At 43.8% G+C, this 16,187-nt stretch overlaps 1 protein-coding gene across 4 annotated transcripts in view; it reads left to right on the top strand.

The window, feature by feature from the left end:
• SYBU (syntabulin) overlaps nucleotides 1-13,621 on the top strand; it is a 43,675-nt gene extending 30,054 nt beyond the window's left edge. For 3 of the 4 annotated variants that reach the window (XM_021387074.1, XM_021387073.1, XM_021387076.1), the window contains 4 exons: nucleotides 6,374-6,476; nucleotides 8,909-9,112; nucleotides 10,125-10,274; nucleotides 11,547-13,621. In XM_021387074.1, coding sequence (XP_021242749.1) covers nucleotides 6,374-6,476; nucleotides 8,909-9,112; nucleotides 10,125-10,274; nucleotides 11,547-12,642 — 1,553 coding nt within the window. In that variant the 3' untranslated portion in view covers nucleotides 12,643-13,621. The remainder of the gene's footprint in view (nucleotides 1-6,373; nucleotides 6,477-8,908; nucleotides 9,113-10,124; nucleotides 10,275-11,546) is intronic. The other variant, XM_021387075.1, reaches the window with a different exon arrangement.

Genomic DNA, 16,187 nt, shown 5'->3' with positions numbered 1-16,187 from the left:
TGATTGCAGTGATACACAAAATACACATGATGGCTCTCTGCCAATACCAGTAATTATTTTGTAGTGACTGTGTTTTTGGAGAAGAGCTTGATTGATTGGGGTTTCACAGCATCTGCAAGTCACATTCTGTATTCATTTTGAGATCTGCAGTGCTTATAATTTGCATTAATGTGGTTCAGATTATTATCAAAACTACCATGTTTAGATGAGATCAGAAAACTGCATAATGAGATAAATTTTGATTATATTATTTGATAACAAATCTTATTCTGAAGTAAAAAGATTAAGCAAGCACAATGAGCAAAAATCAAGATGAATAATTAGTTTAGATCACACAAGCAGCAGTCTGAGTGGAAGGGATCATTTATAAAATCGAGTTTAGATCCAAACAGAAGGATGTAGGATCTGTGCTGCAGATCTTCCCTGAGGTCTTCTAGCTGAAACTGAGCTGGAATCTCCTTGCCCTGCAGGTCTGAATGATTTAGAACTCACAGGGAGCATTTTGCTGCATGTCCCTCCAGACTGCAGGGGGACAGGGGAGGGGAGGCCTACTTTTCCCTTTAGGACTGATGATGCCTGGCATTGCTGTGGCCATCTGGTTCTGACCATCCAGCTCGCAACTCTGAGCTTGATGAGTACAGTGCACTCAGAGTAAGAGGGGTTAGTTAGGCACTGAAATCCAGGATTCAAAGCAGTGAGCAGGCAAGGCACACCTCCTCCAGGCCGTAGGAAATGATAAAGGAGGGCCTGTCCCCCGTACAGAGCCTTCTGGTCCTGAATGCATCCATATGCTGGTTGCTGGACTACCTCTTATCTGTTCAGACATTTCATTCCTTTAAATCATGACCAGCCCTGGTGTTAACAGCCATATTTAGTGCCATAACTGCGAGGTTACCCAAAAGCATTTTCCTTGAGCAGCCAGAGCTCAAGGGAAAGGTTGGAATCCAGTGCCTTCCATAGGTTGAAGGAGTTCAGATCCACACCTGCCCTAAGAGATTCTGACACTGCAGCCTTCCGGAAGTCTTCATTTACTTCAGCCTAAGTGCTAGGGCAGAGTATGAGACGTGGGCAGAAGGAGGGGGAGCCGGACAGCTTTTGTCAGCTGAGGAACAGTCAGCATGGACAAGTCCTGTGTCCGGTACCTAGCTCACAGCATTATAATCTACTCTTACCTCATCACTGTGTGGTGTAAAATACAATAGCATGCCTGAGGTAAAAGTCTCTTCTGAAGTAATCATCAAATAAGTAGTAAGACAAAGATCAGGGACTGGAAACAAAACCCACTGTCAGCTATGGGCCTGACGCTAAAGATCAAGCCCGAGGCCCACTGTGTCCACACATTGTCCCTGAGACAAGTTGTGTTTAAGGGGCTACCGAAGAAAAGCCAGGGTCATTAAAGAGAGACTTCATGACTTCTTTCAAACTTCTTTTGCTTACTGTTCTCAGTAAATACTGGGCTGTTCTTTCCCAGATTGCCTGCGGGGTAGGAGGACAACCTCGCAGGAGCCCAGCCATGTTAAATAGAAAGGACGCAGCATCACCATTTCCTGGACAGATACTGTTTGTGTTGTTAGAGGTTAGAAATACAGATATAGCTGTGTTAAAGGTTTCAAGATAAAGGAAACCAAATCTCTTAGAACTTTTAAAAGCAGCATTATGACAAAAGGCCCTCTGCTTTTCCAGCTGTTAGTGATGGCTCTGCTGGAGTTCTTGCAGTTAGGCTCTATCTCTTCTGCTGGGGTCTCCAAACCAAGCTGTCTGCAGAGACAGTGTTCCATCTATTTCTCTATTTGCTGCTGGTGAACATGTACACATATTTTGGTCCTGTTGCCACATAACAGGATATTCTTAAGGACAAGGAGGCTCGGCAAATTTAAGTGCTTTACGTTTTGAGGACACGCTGTCTGTCAGCACTGTTGTATTTACAGCTCTATTTCACTGCGTGACTGTGTGCAAAAAGTAGCACTAAGACTGGTCTATGTAAAGAGACGATGTTAATGGAGTCCCAAATAGGTAAATTTTGTGTTTTGTGTATACTGACATCCATGAAACAATAATGAATCTCTAAAACACAAAAAAACAAATTCTAATTATCATATACTCATCCTAAGTTTTGGGAAGCCAGTTCTGCTCATCAGCTATCAATGTTCCTGTTGCAAATATTCCTTAATCATTTTCCTTTCTACCGCTTTTTAACCTCACTTCTTTTACAGAAAATGAACTTTAAAATTCACACAATAAAGTTTCAGCTTTACTTTTAAGGGAGGAGAAAGATTAATCCTAAAACACAAGTAAAATGTTAATACTGAGGACAGAGGACCATACAGCAAGGTGTTTGACCATCTGCAGTGATGCGAAGTAGCAGACTGGAATGCCATACTCCTGGCATGCATGTGAGGCTGCTGTGCTTCTCTGTGTAAGAAATGCATGTGCTGAATCTGTATGCATGTAAACATGCATGATGTGGTATTTCAGTACAGCATACTGCCCTGATGGAGCCAAGGTACATAATCTGTTCTGCCTGTAAAGGCTCTGAATGCAATGCGCTGTGTGGTCACTGTGCTGTATGGTTGTCCTAATGCTGTGGCTGAGGCAGTGAATGGAGCAGGGTTAATGGTGTGGTTTTTCTACACCCCAAAGTGTGAGTGTGATGGCTGCAGTGCACGAATAGGAAAAACTGGAGGCAGCATGCTGTTGTGTCAGTGCCACTGCCCATGGAGCAGTGCAGTGCTGGGTGCTGCACCGTTTCACTCCTGCTCCTCACCTAGCTATCCCAGGTAGCCAGTTAGAACAAAAGACTGTGGTTTTGAGAAATGTCAGCTGCTTTCATGGTTAATGCTGCTTCTGGGAGTTGTTGCACTGCTTGTGTTCATGAGCTATTGCAGTGACATTGTCACAGTCACAGAAGCAGGCAGCAGGCTTCCCGAGGTCCTGTCGCTGTGGGAGATGGCTGTAGGGGGGAAGAGGGGCTGCACTCTGCCCCTGCCCTCATTGCTGGTAGAGAAGGAGCTTCTCCTCTTTGTTAAGAGCATTTGTAAGATGAAAGTAATACTTACGCAGAATAATATATTGCAATTTATGGGCAAATGCCTGGTATTTTACATAGCAGTGTCTACCAAGCAAGAGAAAATATTTTTAGGTCTCCTATTAACATTACTGTCAATCTCTGTTACATGCAAAGCTGGCTTGAACATAACTAACACACTTGGAAACATTACTGACAGTGACCAGTTTAGTTTATAAAAATGTTCTGGAGGATCTTATAAATACATATATGCCTGATTTTGAGCATAAGTAGTCTCAACCTTAAGATCGTATACAGCTGTTATCAGAACCAGGGTCACAAAGGTTAATGCTTGCTTTGCAGAACAGTTCCTGGTTTCAAATGCACTTCAGTCTTTCAGAAACCTCAGCTGCTGCATTTCCAGGCTCTGCTAAATCCTATCTGCAGTACCTGGCTTGGCAGCCCTCCCCAGCACTGCGCTGCCGGCCAAGCGGGTCAGGGAGAGGCTATTATTAAACCTTAACTTCCTTGAGATGCTTTCAATAGGAAGATCTGATTATGGTGTGGGCTGCTTAATCATAGATGAGCCCTGCAGGGCTCATGCTGTCTGTGCTGGGCTTTGGGAGCTGCTGGCGTCGGCGGGGGCACCAATGTCTGGAGGGCCAGGCACTGGAGGTATGGAATCTGTGCGAGGGGTTTGCCCGTTTGGCTCTGCTTGGCAAAAGCAGATTTGTGTGATAGCAGGACAGTGCTGTGTGTGCTGCAGTCTCTTAGATGGGAGTGTTTTGTCTATCAGGAAAGCTGCTGCAGCTTTGGCCATTATGTCCAGCAGTCATTTTACATCCCTAAGGAGAGGGTTACTGACATCTTTGTTTGTAGACGTGATATAAATACTCTGTGGAACAAAGCAGGAAGCAGGGTTGTGCTCTGCCTCCCTGCCCTTCCCTGCCTTCGCATGTGGTTTCAATTTGCTCCTGGCCATAGCAACCTGGGGCAGCCCAGGTCTGGTTATCAGGGATGCTGAGCTGGGCACGGGCTGGTTAAAGGCTGTAAAGCTGGGTTCCTGCAATGGCATTTCTGGGCTGTGCTTTTCTGTGCTTTGAAGTCATTCTGGACTGGGCTGGGCTGAGGAAGCAGCACAGAGAAACAGAGTGAAGCTTGCAGCCATCTGTAAGATTTACAGGTCCACTGGCTTTAGGAGCACAGAGGGACAGTCACCTGCTCTGTCGGAGCTCTCTGGCTGAGCCCCTGGCCTCACTGCCTGCTGCTTCCAGCCTCTGCCCGCTCCCACCAGGCATGGTGCTTGCAGGGGCTGGGGGCAAAGTGCAGCTGCCCCAGTGCAGGCTGCCCTCTGCTGAGAGCTGTCCCTGCACATATCCTTTCTGTTGGGGTGCTGCAGAGCGTTAAACAGCACAAAGCTGCATGTGCCTTGAATACCTCTTTAATTAGAGCTCTTTCATGTGAAAACAGCCAGGACTCTGAAATGTTTTTCCCTCTGGTGATTGCTCTGAAGTGGTCTTCTGCCCTGTCATAGAATCGCAGAATCGTCAAGGTTGGAAAAGACCTCTAAGATCAACAAGTCCAGTCGTCAGCCCATCACACCATGCCCACTAAAGCATGTCCCTGTGTACCACATCTACACATTTCTTAAACATCTCCAGGGACGGTGACTCCACCACCTCCCTGGGCAGCCTCTGCCAGTGTCTCACTTTCAGAGAAGTTTTTCCTCATATCCAACCTGAACCTCCCCTGGTACAATGTAAGGCTGTTACCTCTCATCCTGTCTCTGTTACCTGGGAGAAGAGGCCAACCCCCACCTCACCATGACCTCCTTTCAGGCAGTTGTAGAGGGCAATGAGGTCTCCCCTGAGCCTCCTCTTCTCCAGACTGAACAATCCCAGTTCCCTCAGCCTCTACCCAAAGGACTTGTGCTCCAGGCCCCTCACCAGCTTCATTGTCCTTCTTGGGAGTTGGTACAGGGCCTCAATGTCTTTCTGGTAATGAAGGGCCCAAAACTGAACACAGTACTCGAGGTCCTCACACGAGATCCCAGTGGATACTTGAGACTGGACAGAGGCCGGGTTGTGCCCAGGTTTCTGACACTCCTTTGCTTCCGTGTGGGTGGCAGGTACATAAACTTGATCTATAGCTTGCAGCTTGGAAGAAGAACAATAAAACCAGCTCAATCCTGCTGCATCCGAGTGTGCAGCAAGGGGACGTCACAGGAAGGGCAGCGCTTTCCTTGCTGGCCAGCTGCTGTCTGAGACTGGGTGTGCGGGTTGGAGCCACAAGTTGTGTGAATGCTGCCAGTCAGACTGTGTGAAACTGGGCAATTAAGTCAGAGCAGACAGGATCCTAAAGCCACTAGGAGCGGTTGCAAAATGTTTCATCCTGTTTCTGTGAAAAGATGCTCCGCCAGTGCCCTTTTCCTTGTGTATTCAGGAGCATAAGTTAAGTTGTGCCCATCAGCTTTGTTTAAGGCTGAAGGATCTGAGAACTTTATTTACTAACGCGGGGATTGTAGCAGCTGTAGCTGCATCTCCCCCTCGTGGAAACATACTTCAATGGCTCTCTGAGTAGCAAACTGAAATAAATCCGAACTTCAGGGCTTCCTTCCAGGTAAGAATACTTTGTTAATACTTTTACATACTGCTGACCTTAGAAAAATGGGGGCACTTTTCTCGTATGTAAATTAGGCTTAGGAAATAGAAGCTGTAATCCACAGAAAGTCAGTAATCAGATAGATTAACACCCAAGAAGCAGCTGAGAGCTGTGCAATATTATTGGATTATTTTAAAGCCATTAGAACTGCCTTACTGTGCTTCTGTACCATATGAAAACCTGCATATCTTTATACATATGTATACACATAATACTCTGGAAGGCTATATGCATTTATATTTATATACATGTGTATCATTCAGCTCAGAATCCAAAATAGAAGCAGCATTCCTCTCAGCAAATAGTATTTTCATGTGGTTTAAAGCAATAGAAATCCAGTTATAACTGGATGCTTTTAATCACTGTATTCTTGAAGGAGCCATGTAAACGGCCTCATTCATATCCTGATAGCTGTGAGGAAACAAACAGGTTGCCATAACAGCCTAGTCCTAAACATGGCTTCTGTAGAGTGAAGCATTTCATGTCCAAAAATTTTTATGTGCTCTTGTTGAAGTGCCAGTTCTGAAGAAGTGCTGAAAGTCTGGAACATATCCAGTGCTTGTCCTCGGGGATGTTTGAAAATTCATGCAACTTCTAAAATTCACACAAGATAGACAAAGGAAGGATGCTTGTGATTCACTGTTATTTGAATACAGTCCTTGAGTTACAATTTCCACCATGTCTTTACTTTTCCCTTTTCCTTTCCAGGCAGTGAAGCTGATTTTAGCTCTTCAAGCAGCACAGGCAGTATTTCAGCTCCTGAAGTCCATATGTCTGCTGCTGGAAGCAAAAGATCTTCTTTTTCTCGCAAGTAAGCAAATTTTCCTGTATATTTTGATTGTAGCTAGTACGAAGATAGACTACTATGTAAGGTCTTATAGTTCATGCATACAGTATCACTACTTTGAGTTTTAAAACAGTCTGGGTAATACTATGCTCTTGCGCAGCACTAATGCTGATCAGAACTGAAGAAAGTTCTGATAGAAGTAAAATAAATGATTGTATTGGTTAGAACGAAAATTGTCAAAATGCCAGATCAGCTGACTGATATGTACTGGTTTTTATCCTTCACAAGTACTGGAGATACAGGTAGGAAAGACAGAAGAGGCAGTGGCTGGAGTAGAGGAGGAGGAACTGGGTGCATGTTAATGGCAGTATTTTTAACTGTTAACCTTTTTGGTCATAGGTAGCACTTTGTTTTTTTGCTATGATTTGCTATAAAATGTCAGCTCAGCATGTAACTTTCCAGGTCTTGACCCTATTTTTTGTAGGAAGAGGTTGACAATATTTCCTTTAATGTTCTTTTCTGAAACACTCTCATCCGGCCTTTGTATAAACAGAACTATATGCGAATTTAAAAAAAAAAAAACCACAGTCATCCATCTGAACGAACCGTTCGTTGAAAGATTTCTGTAAGTTTTCTCTGTGTCATCTGTGAACGACAGATAAGACAGCTTGTGAATACTGGGGTGTTGGATGGAGCAGTCAGTGCGCATGGTACTCTGCCCACGCAGTCCCTGCTGCTGCACTTTTTTGAGTAGGTGGAAAGAGTTCAAATTGACAAGACTTGTTTCCTGCCCTTTGTGGAGTCACGGCGGTGGAGCTGGCAGGCAGACTGGGGCCAGCAGCAGGATACCCATATGCTGGAGTCACGCAGACTTCTCTGAGGTCGCAGTGTACGCCAGCGTACAGAGATCAGCAGAATGGTGCTCAATGAACAGTTTTGTATCTGCGTTATGAGATAGTTAGAAAAAGAAACAGTGGTTAAGCTGTAGGTTAAATCTAACAAGTAGGTTAAATCAAATCTAACAAGTAGGTTAAATCTAACAAGTAAAGTAACTGGCTGTGGAAAAGAACCCTGCTAAGTGTAATATGAAGCCCTAAAGTGACCTTACTTGCAGTAAGAGCATGTAGAATTTCATGTTATATTGTGTATTTAAATATAACTTTAAATTCGACCATTCTGGCATGTTTAAACAGAGAGAAGTCCTCTGTAATAATGCTCCTTCAAATGCACTGCTGTGTTATTACACGAAAGTTGATGCTGTGCTGTACAAAGAGGAAAGAGATGTTTCCTCTCTAACATGTTCTTTTTTAACTGTTTGAATAAACTCTCTACAAAACATTCCAGTGTTGTCACAAACCACAGTCCTGTACTTGATTGTAAAATAATTCTAAATTCACCCAAACCACAGCGCTGTGATGAAGGCTTGCAGTCAGCCATCTGTTCTTTATAAACTGTTCCGTTTTCAGGGAAGGGAGGAAACCAATTCAGGCAATTTTAGGAGATTTTGCTTCTTAATTCTGTGGTATTTTAATTTTTACGTTCAAATGTTCTTTTTTGCTGGCTTGGTTTGCCTTTTTCCATAGTTTTGAAACCTGCCCTCTCAGTGCAGTTTAGAAGAACAATTTCCAGTAGAGGGTGAAGGTAGCAGTGTAGGAAAGTAAATCAGCTGAACAAATGAGGAATGTACCTCTAAAACCTGGCTCCAGTGCCTCAGTTCTTTAGCTGTTACTGGACAGCACAGATATGAATTGCATTAAAGCACACACAGATAGCAGTTTTTTTAGTAAAGATAGGGAGAAGAAAGGTAAATATGTATGACAGAAACTGGAAGAAAGAGGAAAGTGTGCTTTGTCTATTTTAGTACTATTTCAGCCATCTCTCAGTAGGGTTCAGACTATATCTAAACAAATGAATAGCTGGTAATGACAGCCGAAACACCCAGTTTGCCAAAGGCACAGAAGAGCAGTGGCTCAAACAAAATCTGTCTTCACACTGTGATCCCTCAGGCTGCTTGCTGAGGATCATGAGAGAAGTCTTACAACAACCCTCCACCAGACTCCAAGGGTAAGCATCTCTGCAGGCCTGGCAGAGGAAAGCTGAAATGTGGTGCTTTTGGAACTAGTCGAGTTTGCGGTCCTCTAATTACTTAATGGATTCAGAGGTTCAGGGAACATAGATGATCTGATGGAGTCAGTGGAAACTGCTACAAAAACTGAGAAATGTGAAAATGCCAGAGGTTTCCCTACATCATGTAAGTTTGAACTATGATCCTCACATTCATCAAAAGAACGTGCAGTGGCTGATGACATGAAGTCTTCCTTTTTTCCAAGCCACTCACAGTTATTTATCTGTTTTAGTGGTATCTCATAGACAACTTTTTATGTAAAGTAAGACACATCATGGGTTGTGTGACGAGGATAATCCAGTATGCTTTAACCGTTTTGGTTCCTCTCCAGTCGTGGCCCTTATGGTCGGAATAGTGGATCCTCATCCTACAAGTCTGGAGCCAGCCCACCTGCTTCCCGTGAAAAGGACCATTTGTCAACACTGTGCAGAAGTCAGCAGAATCCTATTAACATCCATCAGAATTATGGGGTTTCTTCTCCCAGTAGCAGTAACTCAGGCTCATACAAAGGAAGTGACACCAGCCCAATAATGAGGCAAGTGTTTATTTAATCACCTCAGCATTCAGTGCTCTGACTTACTTACCTTCTCTGCACTGGAACACAGGATCAGCTGTCTGGATTGCTGAGCAAGTCATCTTGTTCCTCAGCATGGGTGTGACTCCTCATATTGGTGGCTTGACAGTCAGCAGGATGCTCCAACCCGTATTTTCCTACCACTGTAAATGCTTTATTGTTTCATCACAGTGAAATTAGAGATTACTCTCAGTCAGAGGCCTCTTGTAATTGGCTTTCACTCCAAGACAGTCTCTTTAATGTGGTTTCATGCCATCAGTTCTCATGTGGATTTACTGGTTCTTTCACTGAAGGGTTCTTTTAATTTGGTGAGAGTTGGGTGTGGTAGAATAGAAAATGTTATACACTCAGGCCGAAGTTCACCCTGTCTAGCCTTAGGCACCTGCCCAAGGAGTGCAGTTTCCTGTGCAGGAAAGAAAACAGATACCTGCCAGAAGATGCAGTAGTAGCACAGTGACTGAATTGCTGCCATTCTGCTACTCTCCCTTTCTCTCTCAGACAGCTCAACAGACAAGCATAGTAGATACACACCTAAACCTAGATATGGTGAATCTAGGCTTCAGTTTGCTCAACTTCATAACTCACATGTGGATCTGAACTCAATTCTTACACTAGCTTACTTAGCCATGTCTTCAGCTGAGTGCCATTGCCAGTGGTGTGGCTATCTGCTCTTCAGCACTCCACCCATTTTAGATGAGGTGATGCCTGGGTATTTCAAAGTTAAATAACTTTTCCAATGTCATTGCACTGTAACCAATTACAATAAATAGTAAATGCTTTGTGATAGCCACATATCAGCAGTTTCCTCAAGTACTTGACTTGGCAGAGTGAGTCACTTGTGCTGACACTGAGAAGCCCCAGATGAATCAAGTGTAAATTCAGCTTTGTATCAGTCTGTGTTGTATTTGTCTTTTTGCTAAGAGTGAAGAACCATAGGATTGATATGTGATGGTTTTTCTTTTGTTCTTTCCAGGCGATCAGGGAGATATTTGACTTGTGGTGATCACCACAGCGTTAAGCCACAAAATCCAGAGCAGTATTTGACTCCCCTACAGCAGAAGGAAGTCACAGTACGGCACTTGAAAACAAAGCTGAAGGAATCTCAGAGCAAGCTTAAAGAAAGGTATATTTCATTTCAGAAACTGGAGTTACAAAGATTTATTCAGGAGCATTTAGGGATGGGAATCCTGAATGTTTTACTGATTTCTTGACCTTGTAAAGTTTCATCTAATAAATTTAAAATATGATCAGTTTGGCTGTTTTAAGGTATTACAGGTTTCCTAGTTAGCTCAGTAAATACGCACCACGCAGTGTGTATATACATGGCTCTTTTCCCTTCTTTGAAGTTGCCTAATAAAATGTTTTCAAGGGATTTTTTGATCAGTGTGATTTAGCATAAAGACCTTTAATATATTTGAGATATATTATGATATATTTATATTATATTATATTATATTATATTATATTATATTATATTATATTATATTATATTATATTATATCTATATAATATAGATATGTAGATATTTAGATATATATTATATATAATATTATATATTATATATATATATATTATATTTGAGATATATATTAAGATTTATCCCTGCAAATTCGTATCATTTTAGTCTTCTACACTCCTCTATCAGTGAAGTATGACTTAAAAATGTGCCCCTTCTTTTCTAATGAAAGCAAAGTTCTTCTACAAACCAGTGTGCCCACTTGTGTTTTTGTTGCTTATATTGAATTTTTCTGAAGAGCACTTTGTATTGATGCTGAGGAAAGAAGTGACAGTGTGCATAACACAGCAGCTGATGTCATTTAACTAAAACTCAGCTTTGAGAGCTAGGTATCCAGCACACGCAACCCAAGAAGGCACAAAGGGGTGTTTGAATGGCCTCTCAAGCTAAGTCCTGTGGAACCCACAGTCCAGTAGAGGACAACCCGGCCTCTGCATCTTGGCTGCTGTGTCAGAACAACGTTAGCTCTGGCTGTACACACAGAGCTGCACACAGGCACAGGTGATGCACAGCACTTGCTTCCCAGGCGGCCGCTTCTCAGTTCCTGCAGGGCAAAGTAGTAGGAGAGGTGCAAGTGCTGTGCTGATGGGATCTACCCTACAGGCCACTGCTTGCACCTCAAATGTCAGGGATTGTAGCATAGCCCTAAAGCGTGCCACAAGTCTGCTGACTGCGTGGGGAGAGGTCAGTGCCCCCAGTCAGCAGCTAGCGAGTCTTGGCAGGAGACCCACAGCTCTCGGGAGTGGCAGCAAGCGGTGCCTGGAGGAATGTGCCTCCTCCCTGGAGCATCTCTGCAGCCATCCCAGTGCCATGGAGCCTCTCTACTAGTTGACACCAACTGACCAGTCAGAGAAGTGTTACATTTTTCTCTTTCTGCAGGGAGACTGAAATAGAAGAGCTCAAAACTCAGCTGGGACGCATGAGGGAAGACTGGATTGAAGAAGAGTGTCATCGCGTGGAAGCACAGCTGGCCCTCAAGGAAGCAAAAAAGGAAATTAAACAACTCAAGCAGGTTATTGAAACCATGAAAAACAACCTGGCGGAGAAAGACAAAGGCATTCAGAAATATTTCATTGACATAAACATTCAAAACAAGAAACTGGAATCTTTGCTGCACAGCATGGAGCTGGCTCAGAACGGTTCTCTGAGGGATGAGGATGTGTCTGATGCACCAGGGAAGCCATTGGCGCTGTATGCCAAGCCGCCTGACGCCCTCATCATGGAGGAGCAAGCTTTGGAGGAGTCGGTTGATAGTGGGGTGCTTCTAAATGAGGACATAGCTGATGGGAATGATTCGTTTCAAGAGACTTTCACCACTGCAGATGTTGAGTTGGCTGATTCAGCTTTCTGCATTTCTGCTGTGGATCGGGAGATGCTTGAAAACGTTCCTGCTGAAAGCCTAAGTTCTTCTAGGAAGGAGAGGAGCGGCATCGCGATGGTGGAGCAGTCTGTCCAGACTGACGTGGTGCCATACAGCCTAAATGTGGAGCGGCTCATTCAGAACATCTTCGGATCTCAAGATGTCTCTCCTCTGAGCCCACCTTCTTCACTGAAGGAACTGGGTGAATTTTCTTCGGGAAGCTTCAGTGATTCTGGTATAGTAGTGGACTTAACTCCAAGTGATCCAAACTCTGCTATCCTTTTGTCTCCTATGGAGTCTCCATGCAGAAAGGTGGATTACGGAGTTAATGAAAATCGTGTCATGAAAGAACTTGATTTTACAGAACCGCATGATGAAGTGTTTGGGTATGTGAATACTTTCTCTGAGACAGGAATAATGAAGAGGCACTGGAGTGGCAGTCTCCTTGTAGATCTCCTGGCTGTAGCAGCCCCCGTTGTACCCACTGTCATGTGGGCATTCAGTACACAGAGAGGAGGAGTAGATCCCATTTACAATATTGGAGCGTTGCTTCGTGGGTGCTGCCTGGTGGCCCTGCACTCTTTGCGTCGTACACCCTTCAATATTAGAACCTAAATTCCACTGTCACTGGGCACCAATGGGCTGAGAAGGAGAGAGGGCGATGAGAGATACAAAAAGATACTGTATATTGTGGCAGAGTCCATTGTTTTGCTCTCGAACATTTGATTTGCACTATAAATTGGTTCAAAAACACGTTCCTTGTTTCCAAATGAAAAAAATTGAACCCTGTAGCTCCACAAAGTGTGTTTAACTGGCATAGGCCAGTACTGCTGCCTACAGAAGTAGTCTTCCTGCTCCCAGTCACCAGGTCCCTCCCTCTGCTGGTGTATTTCTCGTGCCAGCACATCCACACAGTAACTGGGATCAGGGACAGCAAAGAGCTAGCACAGCTTCACAGCTGTTTGCTGAGTTTGCCTTCATCTCCTTTTCCCTGGCCAGTTCGCTGAGCAAATGCACAAACATGGTGCTCTGCCTCACCATGGGGTGCGTATGGGAACAAAGGGCCAGGAAAAGGTGGGCTATTTCTGTAGACAACAGTAACAAAACATTTGTGAAATTACAGTGTTAATTAACATGGAGACTCGTTTCCACTAAGTGTATCACCCATGTACTCTAAAAAGCATGCTAGCGCTTGCCATTTGTTGTCTGAAGCATCAATCCAATTTAGAGAAGAAAAAAACTGCATTTCCCAGACAGCTTCCAGCACATCCTTCATGCCTGTCTTGTGTAGTGCTCTTCTAATTCCTGCAACTGCTTGAGCATTCCACCAGTCTTGTGCGTATAAGGACTGTAACCAAAATGTCAAGTTGTTGGGAGTCTTGAAACTGTTAGGACGATAAATATAGGCGTGGATACACTTTGAATATTAATGTCGTTTTAGAGTCTTAATGTATTGGAACCTGATAGTCATTTGAGCCCTGTGAAATACCATCTATAAATGTATTGTGTTTTAACTTATTGTTTATTTAATTGCTTTATTGTAAATTACCTTTATAATCACAAGTTCAGTAAAGCATGTTAGAAATGTTAAAAATGTACGAGTGCTTTATTGTAGCGAAGCTATTAAGAAATACTCAATTTCAGCTGAGATACCACATGTGCAGAGCAGGAGGAGGCACCATATCAGGGCATCAGGAACTGTCAGGACCCCAGGGAGAGTTCAGCTGAGAAAAAACTCCTTACAGCTCCAAGCGGGAGCACTGCACAGAAGGCTTCTCCTCTGCCCACTCAGCTGCGCCCATACTGCACTGACATAAGCAAGTGAGCTAATTTTTAACTCAGTGCAATCCCAACTTGTAACTTCTCATCTCTGTGCTTCTAAAAGAATATCAGGCTTCCTGGCATTTCACAGAAATCTAGAAGGAACGTGACCAAGAGCCACAAAGTCCCGCTGTGTACACTGAGATGCGCTGTGGGCCTCAAGCCATAAACTCTCTATGCCCAAAACTTGAGATCTGTCCATAAGAGGAGGCAGCATCAGCTGGACACGGTGGAGCTGGCTCCATGCAAACTTCCAGCAATACTTCTAGCCACTGAAACCCCACTGACCCCTCCTTTTCACCTGCAGCCAAACAAGTGTAATATTTCCTCTGTGAACAGGACCAGGAGAGGTCTTGTGAAGTCTGATGGTGCTGCGCATTGCTTTGTAGCTTTTGGGAGGAAGGCTGTTAGCAGTAAGCCACAGGGGAGGAGGAAGGATGGGCCAGCATGTAGCAAGCACGCAATGGCAGTGCTCATGGCAAAACTGCAATATAGTTACCCACACATCACTTTCAATTCATTTTTTTTCAATTACGTAAGACAAAAGGGCCACAATTAATAGGCTTCTTTTTTTCATGAATTTCATGCAAACATAGAATTCCATCATTCCTAAAAATCTCCTGTTGTGACTGAAAAAAACATTATGGAAAATGCTTTGTTCCTATTTCAAAATGTCGACTCAGGGCCAAGGGAGCAATTCCTGGCCCCACTGATAGCATCTTCACTACAGTTTTGTACTTCTTTGCTATGTCTACTATGGTTTAAGCAGCCTTCACTTTGAGTAGTGGAGAAATGGAGCATCATTTTTTGGAGAAAGTGATCTTCATTTCCAGGAGAGACGTTCACTCTGACCACCCAGGTTTCTTTTGTAGGAAGCAGGTAACAAAGCAGAACAAACTTCCCTAAATTTATGGTTAAAATTCCGAAAGCTTGAACTGATTTTCAACAATGGCAGGCTCCATTTAGCAGCAGCGTTTTTTAAATGCGTTGTTTAAAAGACAGTTCAACCTAACACTATAATAAAATTAAAGTTGCTTCCAGCTCTTACAAACACCTTGTGCAGTTCTGAGAAAGCATTCGGCTATGCTCAGGGAGAGGCTGCGCAGCTCCCAACACGTAGCTGGTAACCATCCTTGCTCTGATCTTTACCCAAAATTCAGCGTGCTGCCAAGGCCTTTCCTCTGTCACGCTGCAAGGAGATGGACACCTTACGGTGCTCTCTGCCAGAGGCATGAAGCACCGAGACAAACGCTTTATCCCAGGTGCCTGAAGTTCAGGCTGGTCAGACAGCACAGGAACCAAGTGAGCTCCCTCAGGGAAGGAAGTGACCCCTCTTTAGTTTTCCTTCTAACCCAGGAACAGAAAGTTTTTCTTTAGCATTCAGCTGGAGGTATCTCTCCTGCCTCAGCCTGCTGAGTGAGGGACTTGCTGCACCCCACAAGGCCGTTCTTTATTTGCATTTACTTACTTGTTTCTCCATCTCTCCCAAAAGCAGCTACCTCTCCCACACCCTAAGCTCCAGCAGCATGCTAAAACACAAGATCTGCTTTATTCGTGTAGTGTCTTTCGTGAGTAGAACAAACAAGCATTTGGCTTCAAAACCCTTCAGCCAAATAAATACAGAGCCAAGAAAGGGATGCTTTTTCAGGCCTCCCAGCAGGTCAGTCCTCCAGAGTCAACAGTAACAGAAATTGGACTGGCACTGGAAAATGGGCTGGTACGTGGAGGGAAGAACAGCAAAGCAGCGCTGGTGTGCAGCAGCAGTGGAGAAGGCAATGCAAGAGGGCTGGCATGCAACAATAAAAAGACATGCAGTGCTTTTTAGTGAAGTCACTAGCCCAAGGAACAGTCTTTCAGGAGGGGATTTGTTTCTAATTTTTTATGAACTAGTCTACATTTTGTTAATAAATAACAATCATGTGTATTTGGCATTCTTTCAATAATATCAAGCGTAGGTGCTAAACCATTTCTTTCAGAGAGATGCAGCTTCCCTGAGGCTTCACCTTAAACAGACAATACGTATCTACTAGGGTTTCTTACTCTATTAGCAATATGGAAAGAATTAAAACTTGTACCTCCCCACTTGTGCAAGACTTTAAGGAACACAACGAGCAGAATAAACATTTTAAAACCCTTCCCAAGGCCGTACTACCCTGCTTTCTTTTAAGCAAAACTGGTGCCAGAATCAACAACTTAGTCAGAAATGCTATTTTTCTAGACGCACGAGAGACAACCCCCACCTCATCCCTATTCTTTAATAACCTGACTGTTCCCCACATGTGCAGGGAACAAGTCTCAGGCATAGAAGTGGCTGAGACTTATCTGTCACAAGATAAGAA

Source organism: Numida meleagris, chromosome 2 (genome assembly GCF_002078875.1).
Source record: "Numida meleagris isolate 19003 breed g44 Domestic line chromosome 2, NumMel1.0, whole genome shotgun sequence".
Lineage (NCBI taxonomy): Eukaryota > Metazoa > Chordata > Aves > Galliformes > Numididae > Numida > Numida meleagris.
Note: the sequence above shows the minus strand (reverse complement) of the source record. Positions and strands in the feature narration are given on the sequence as shown.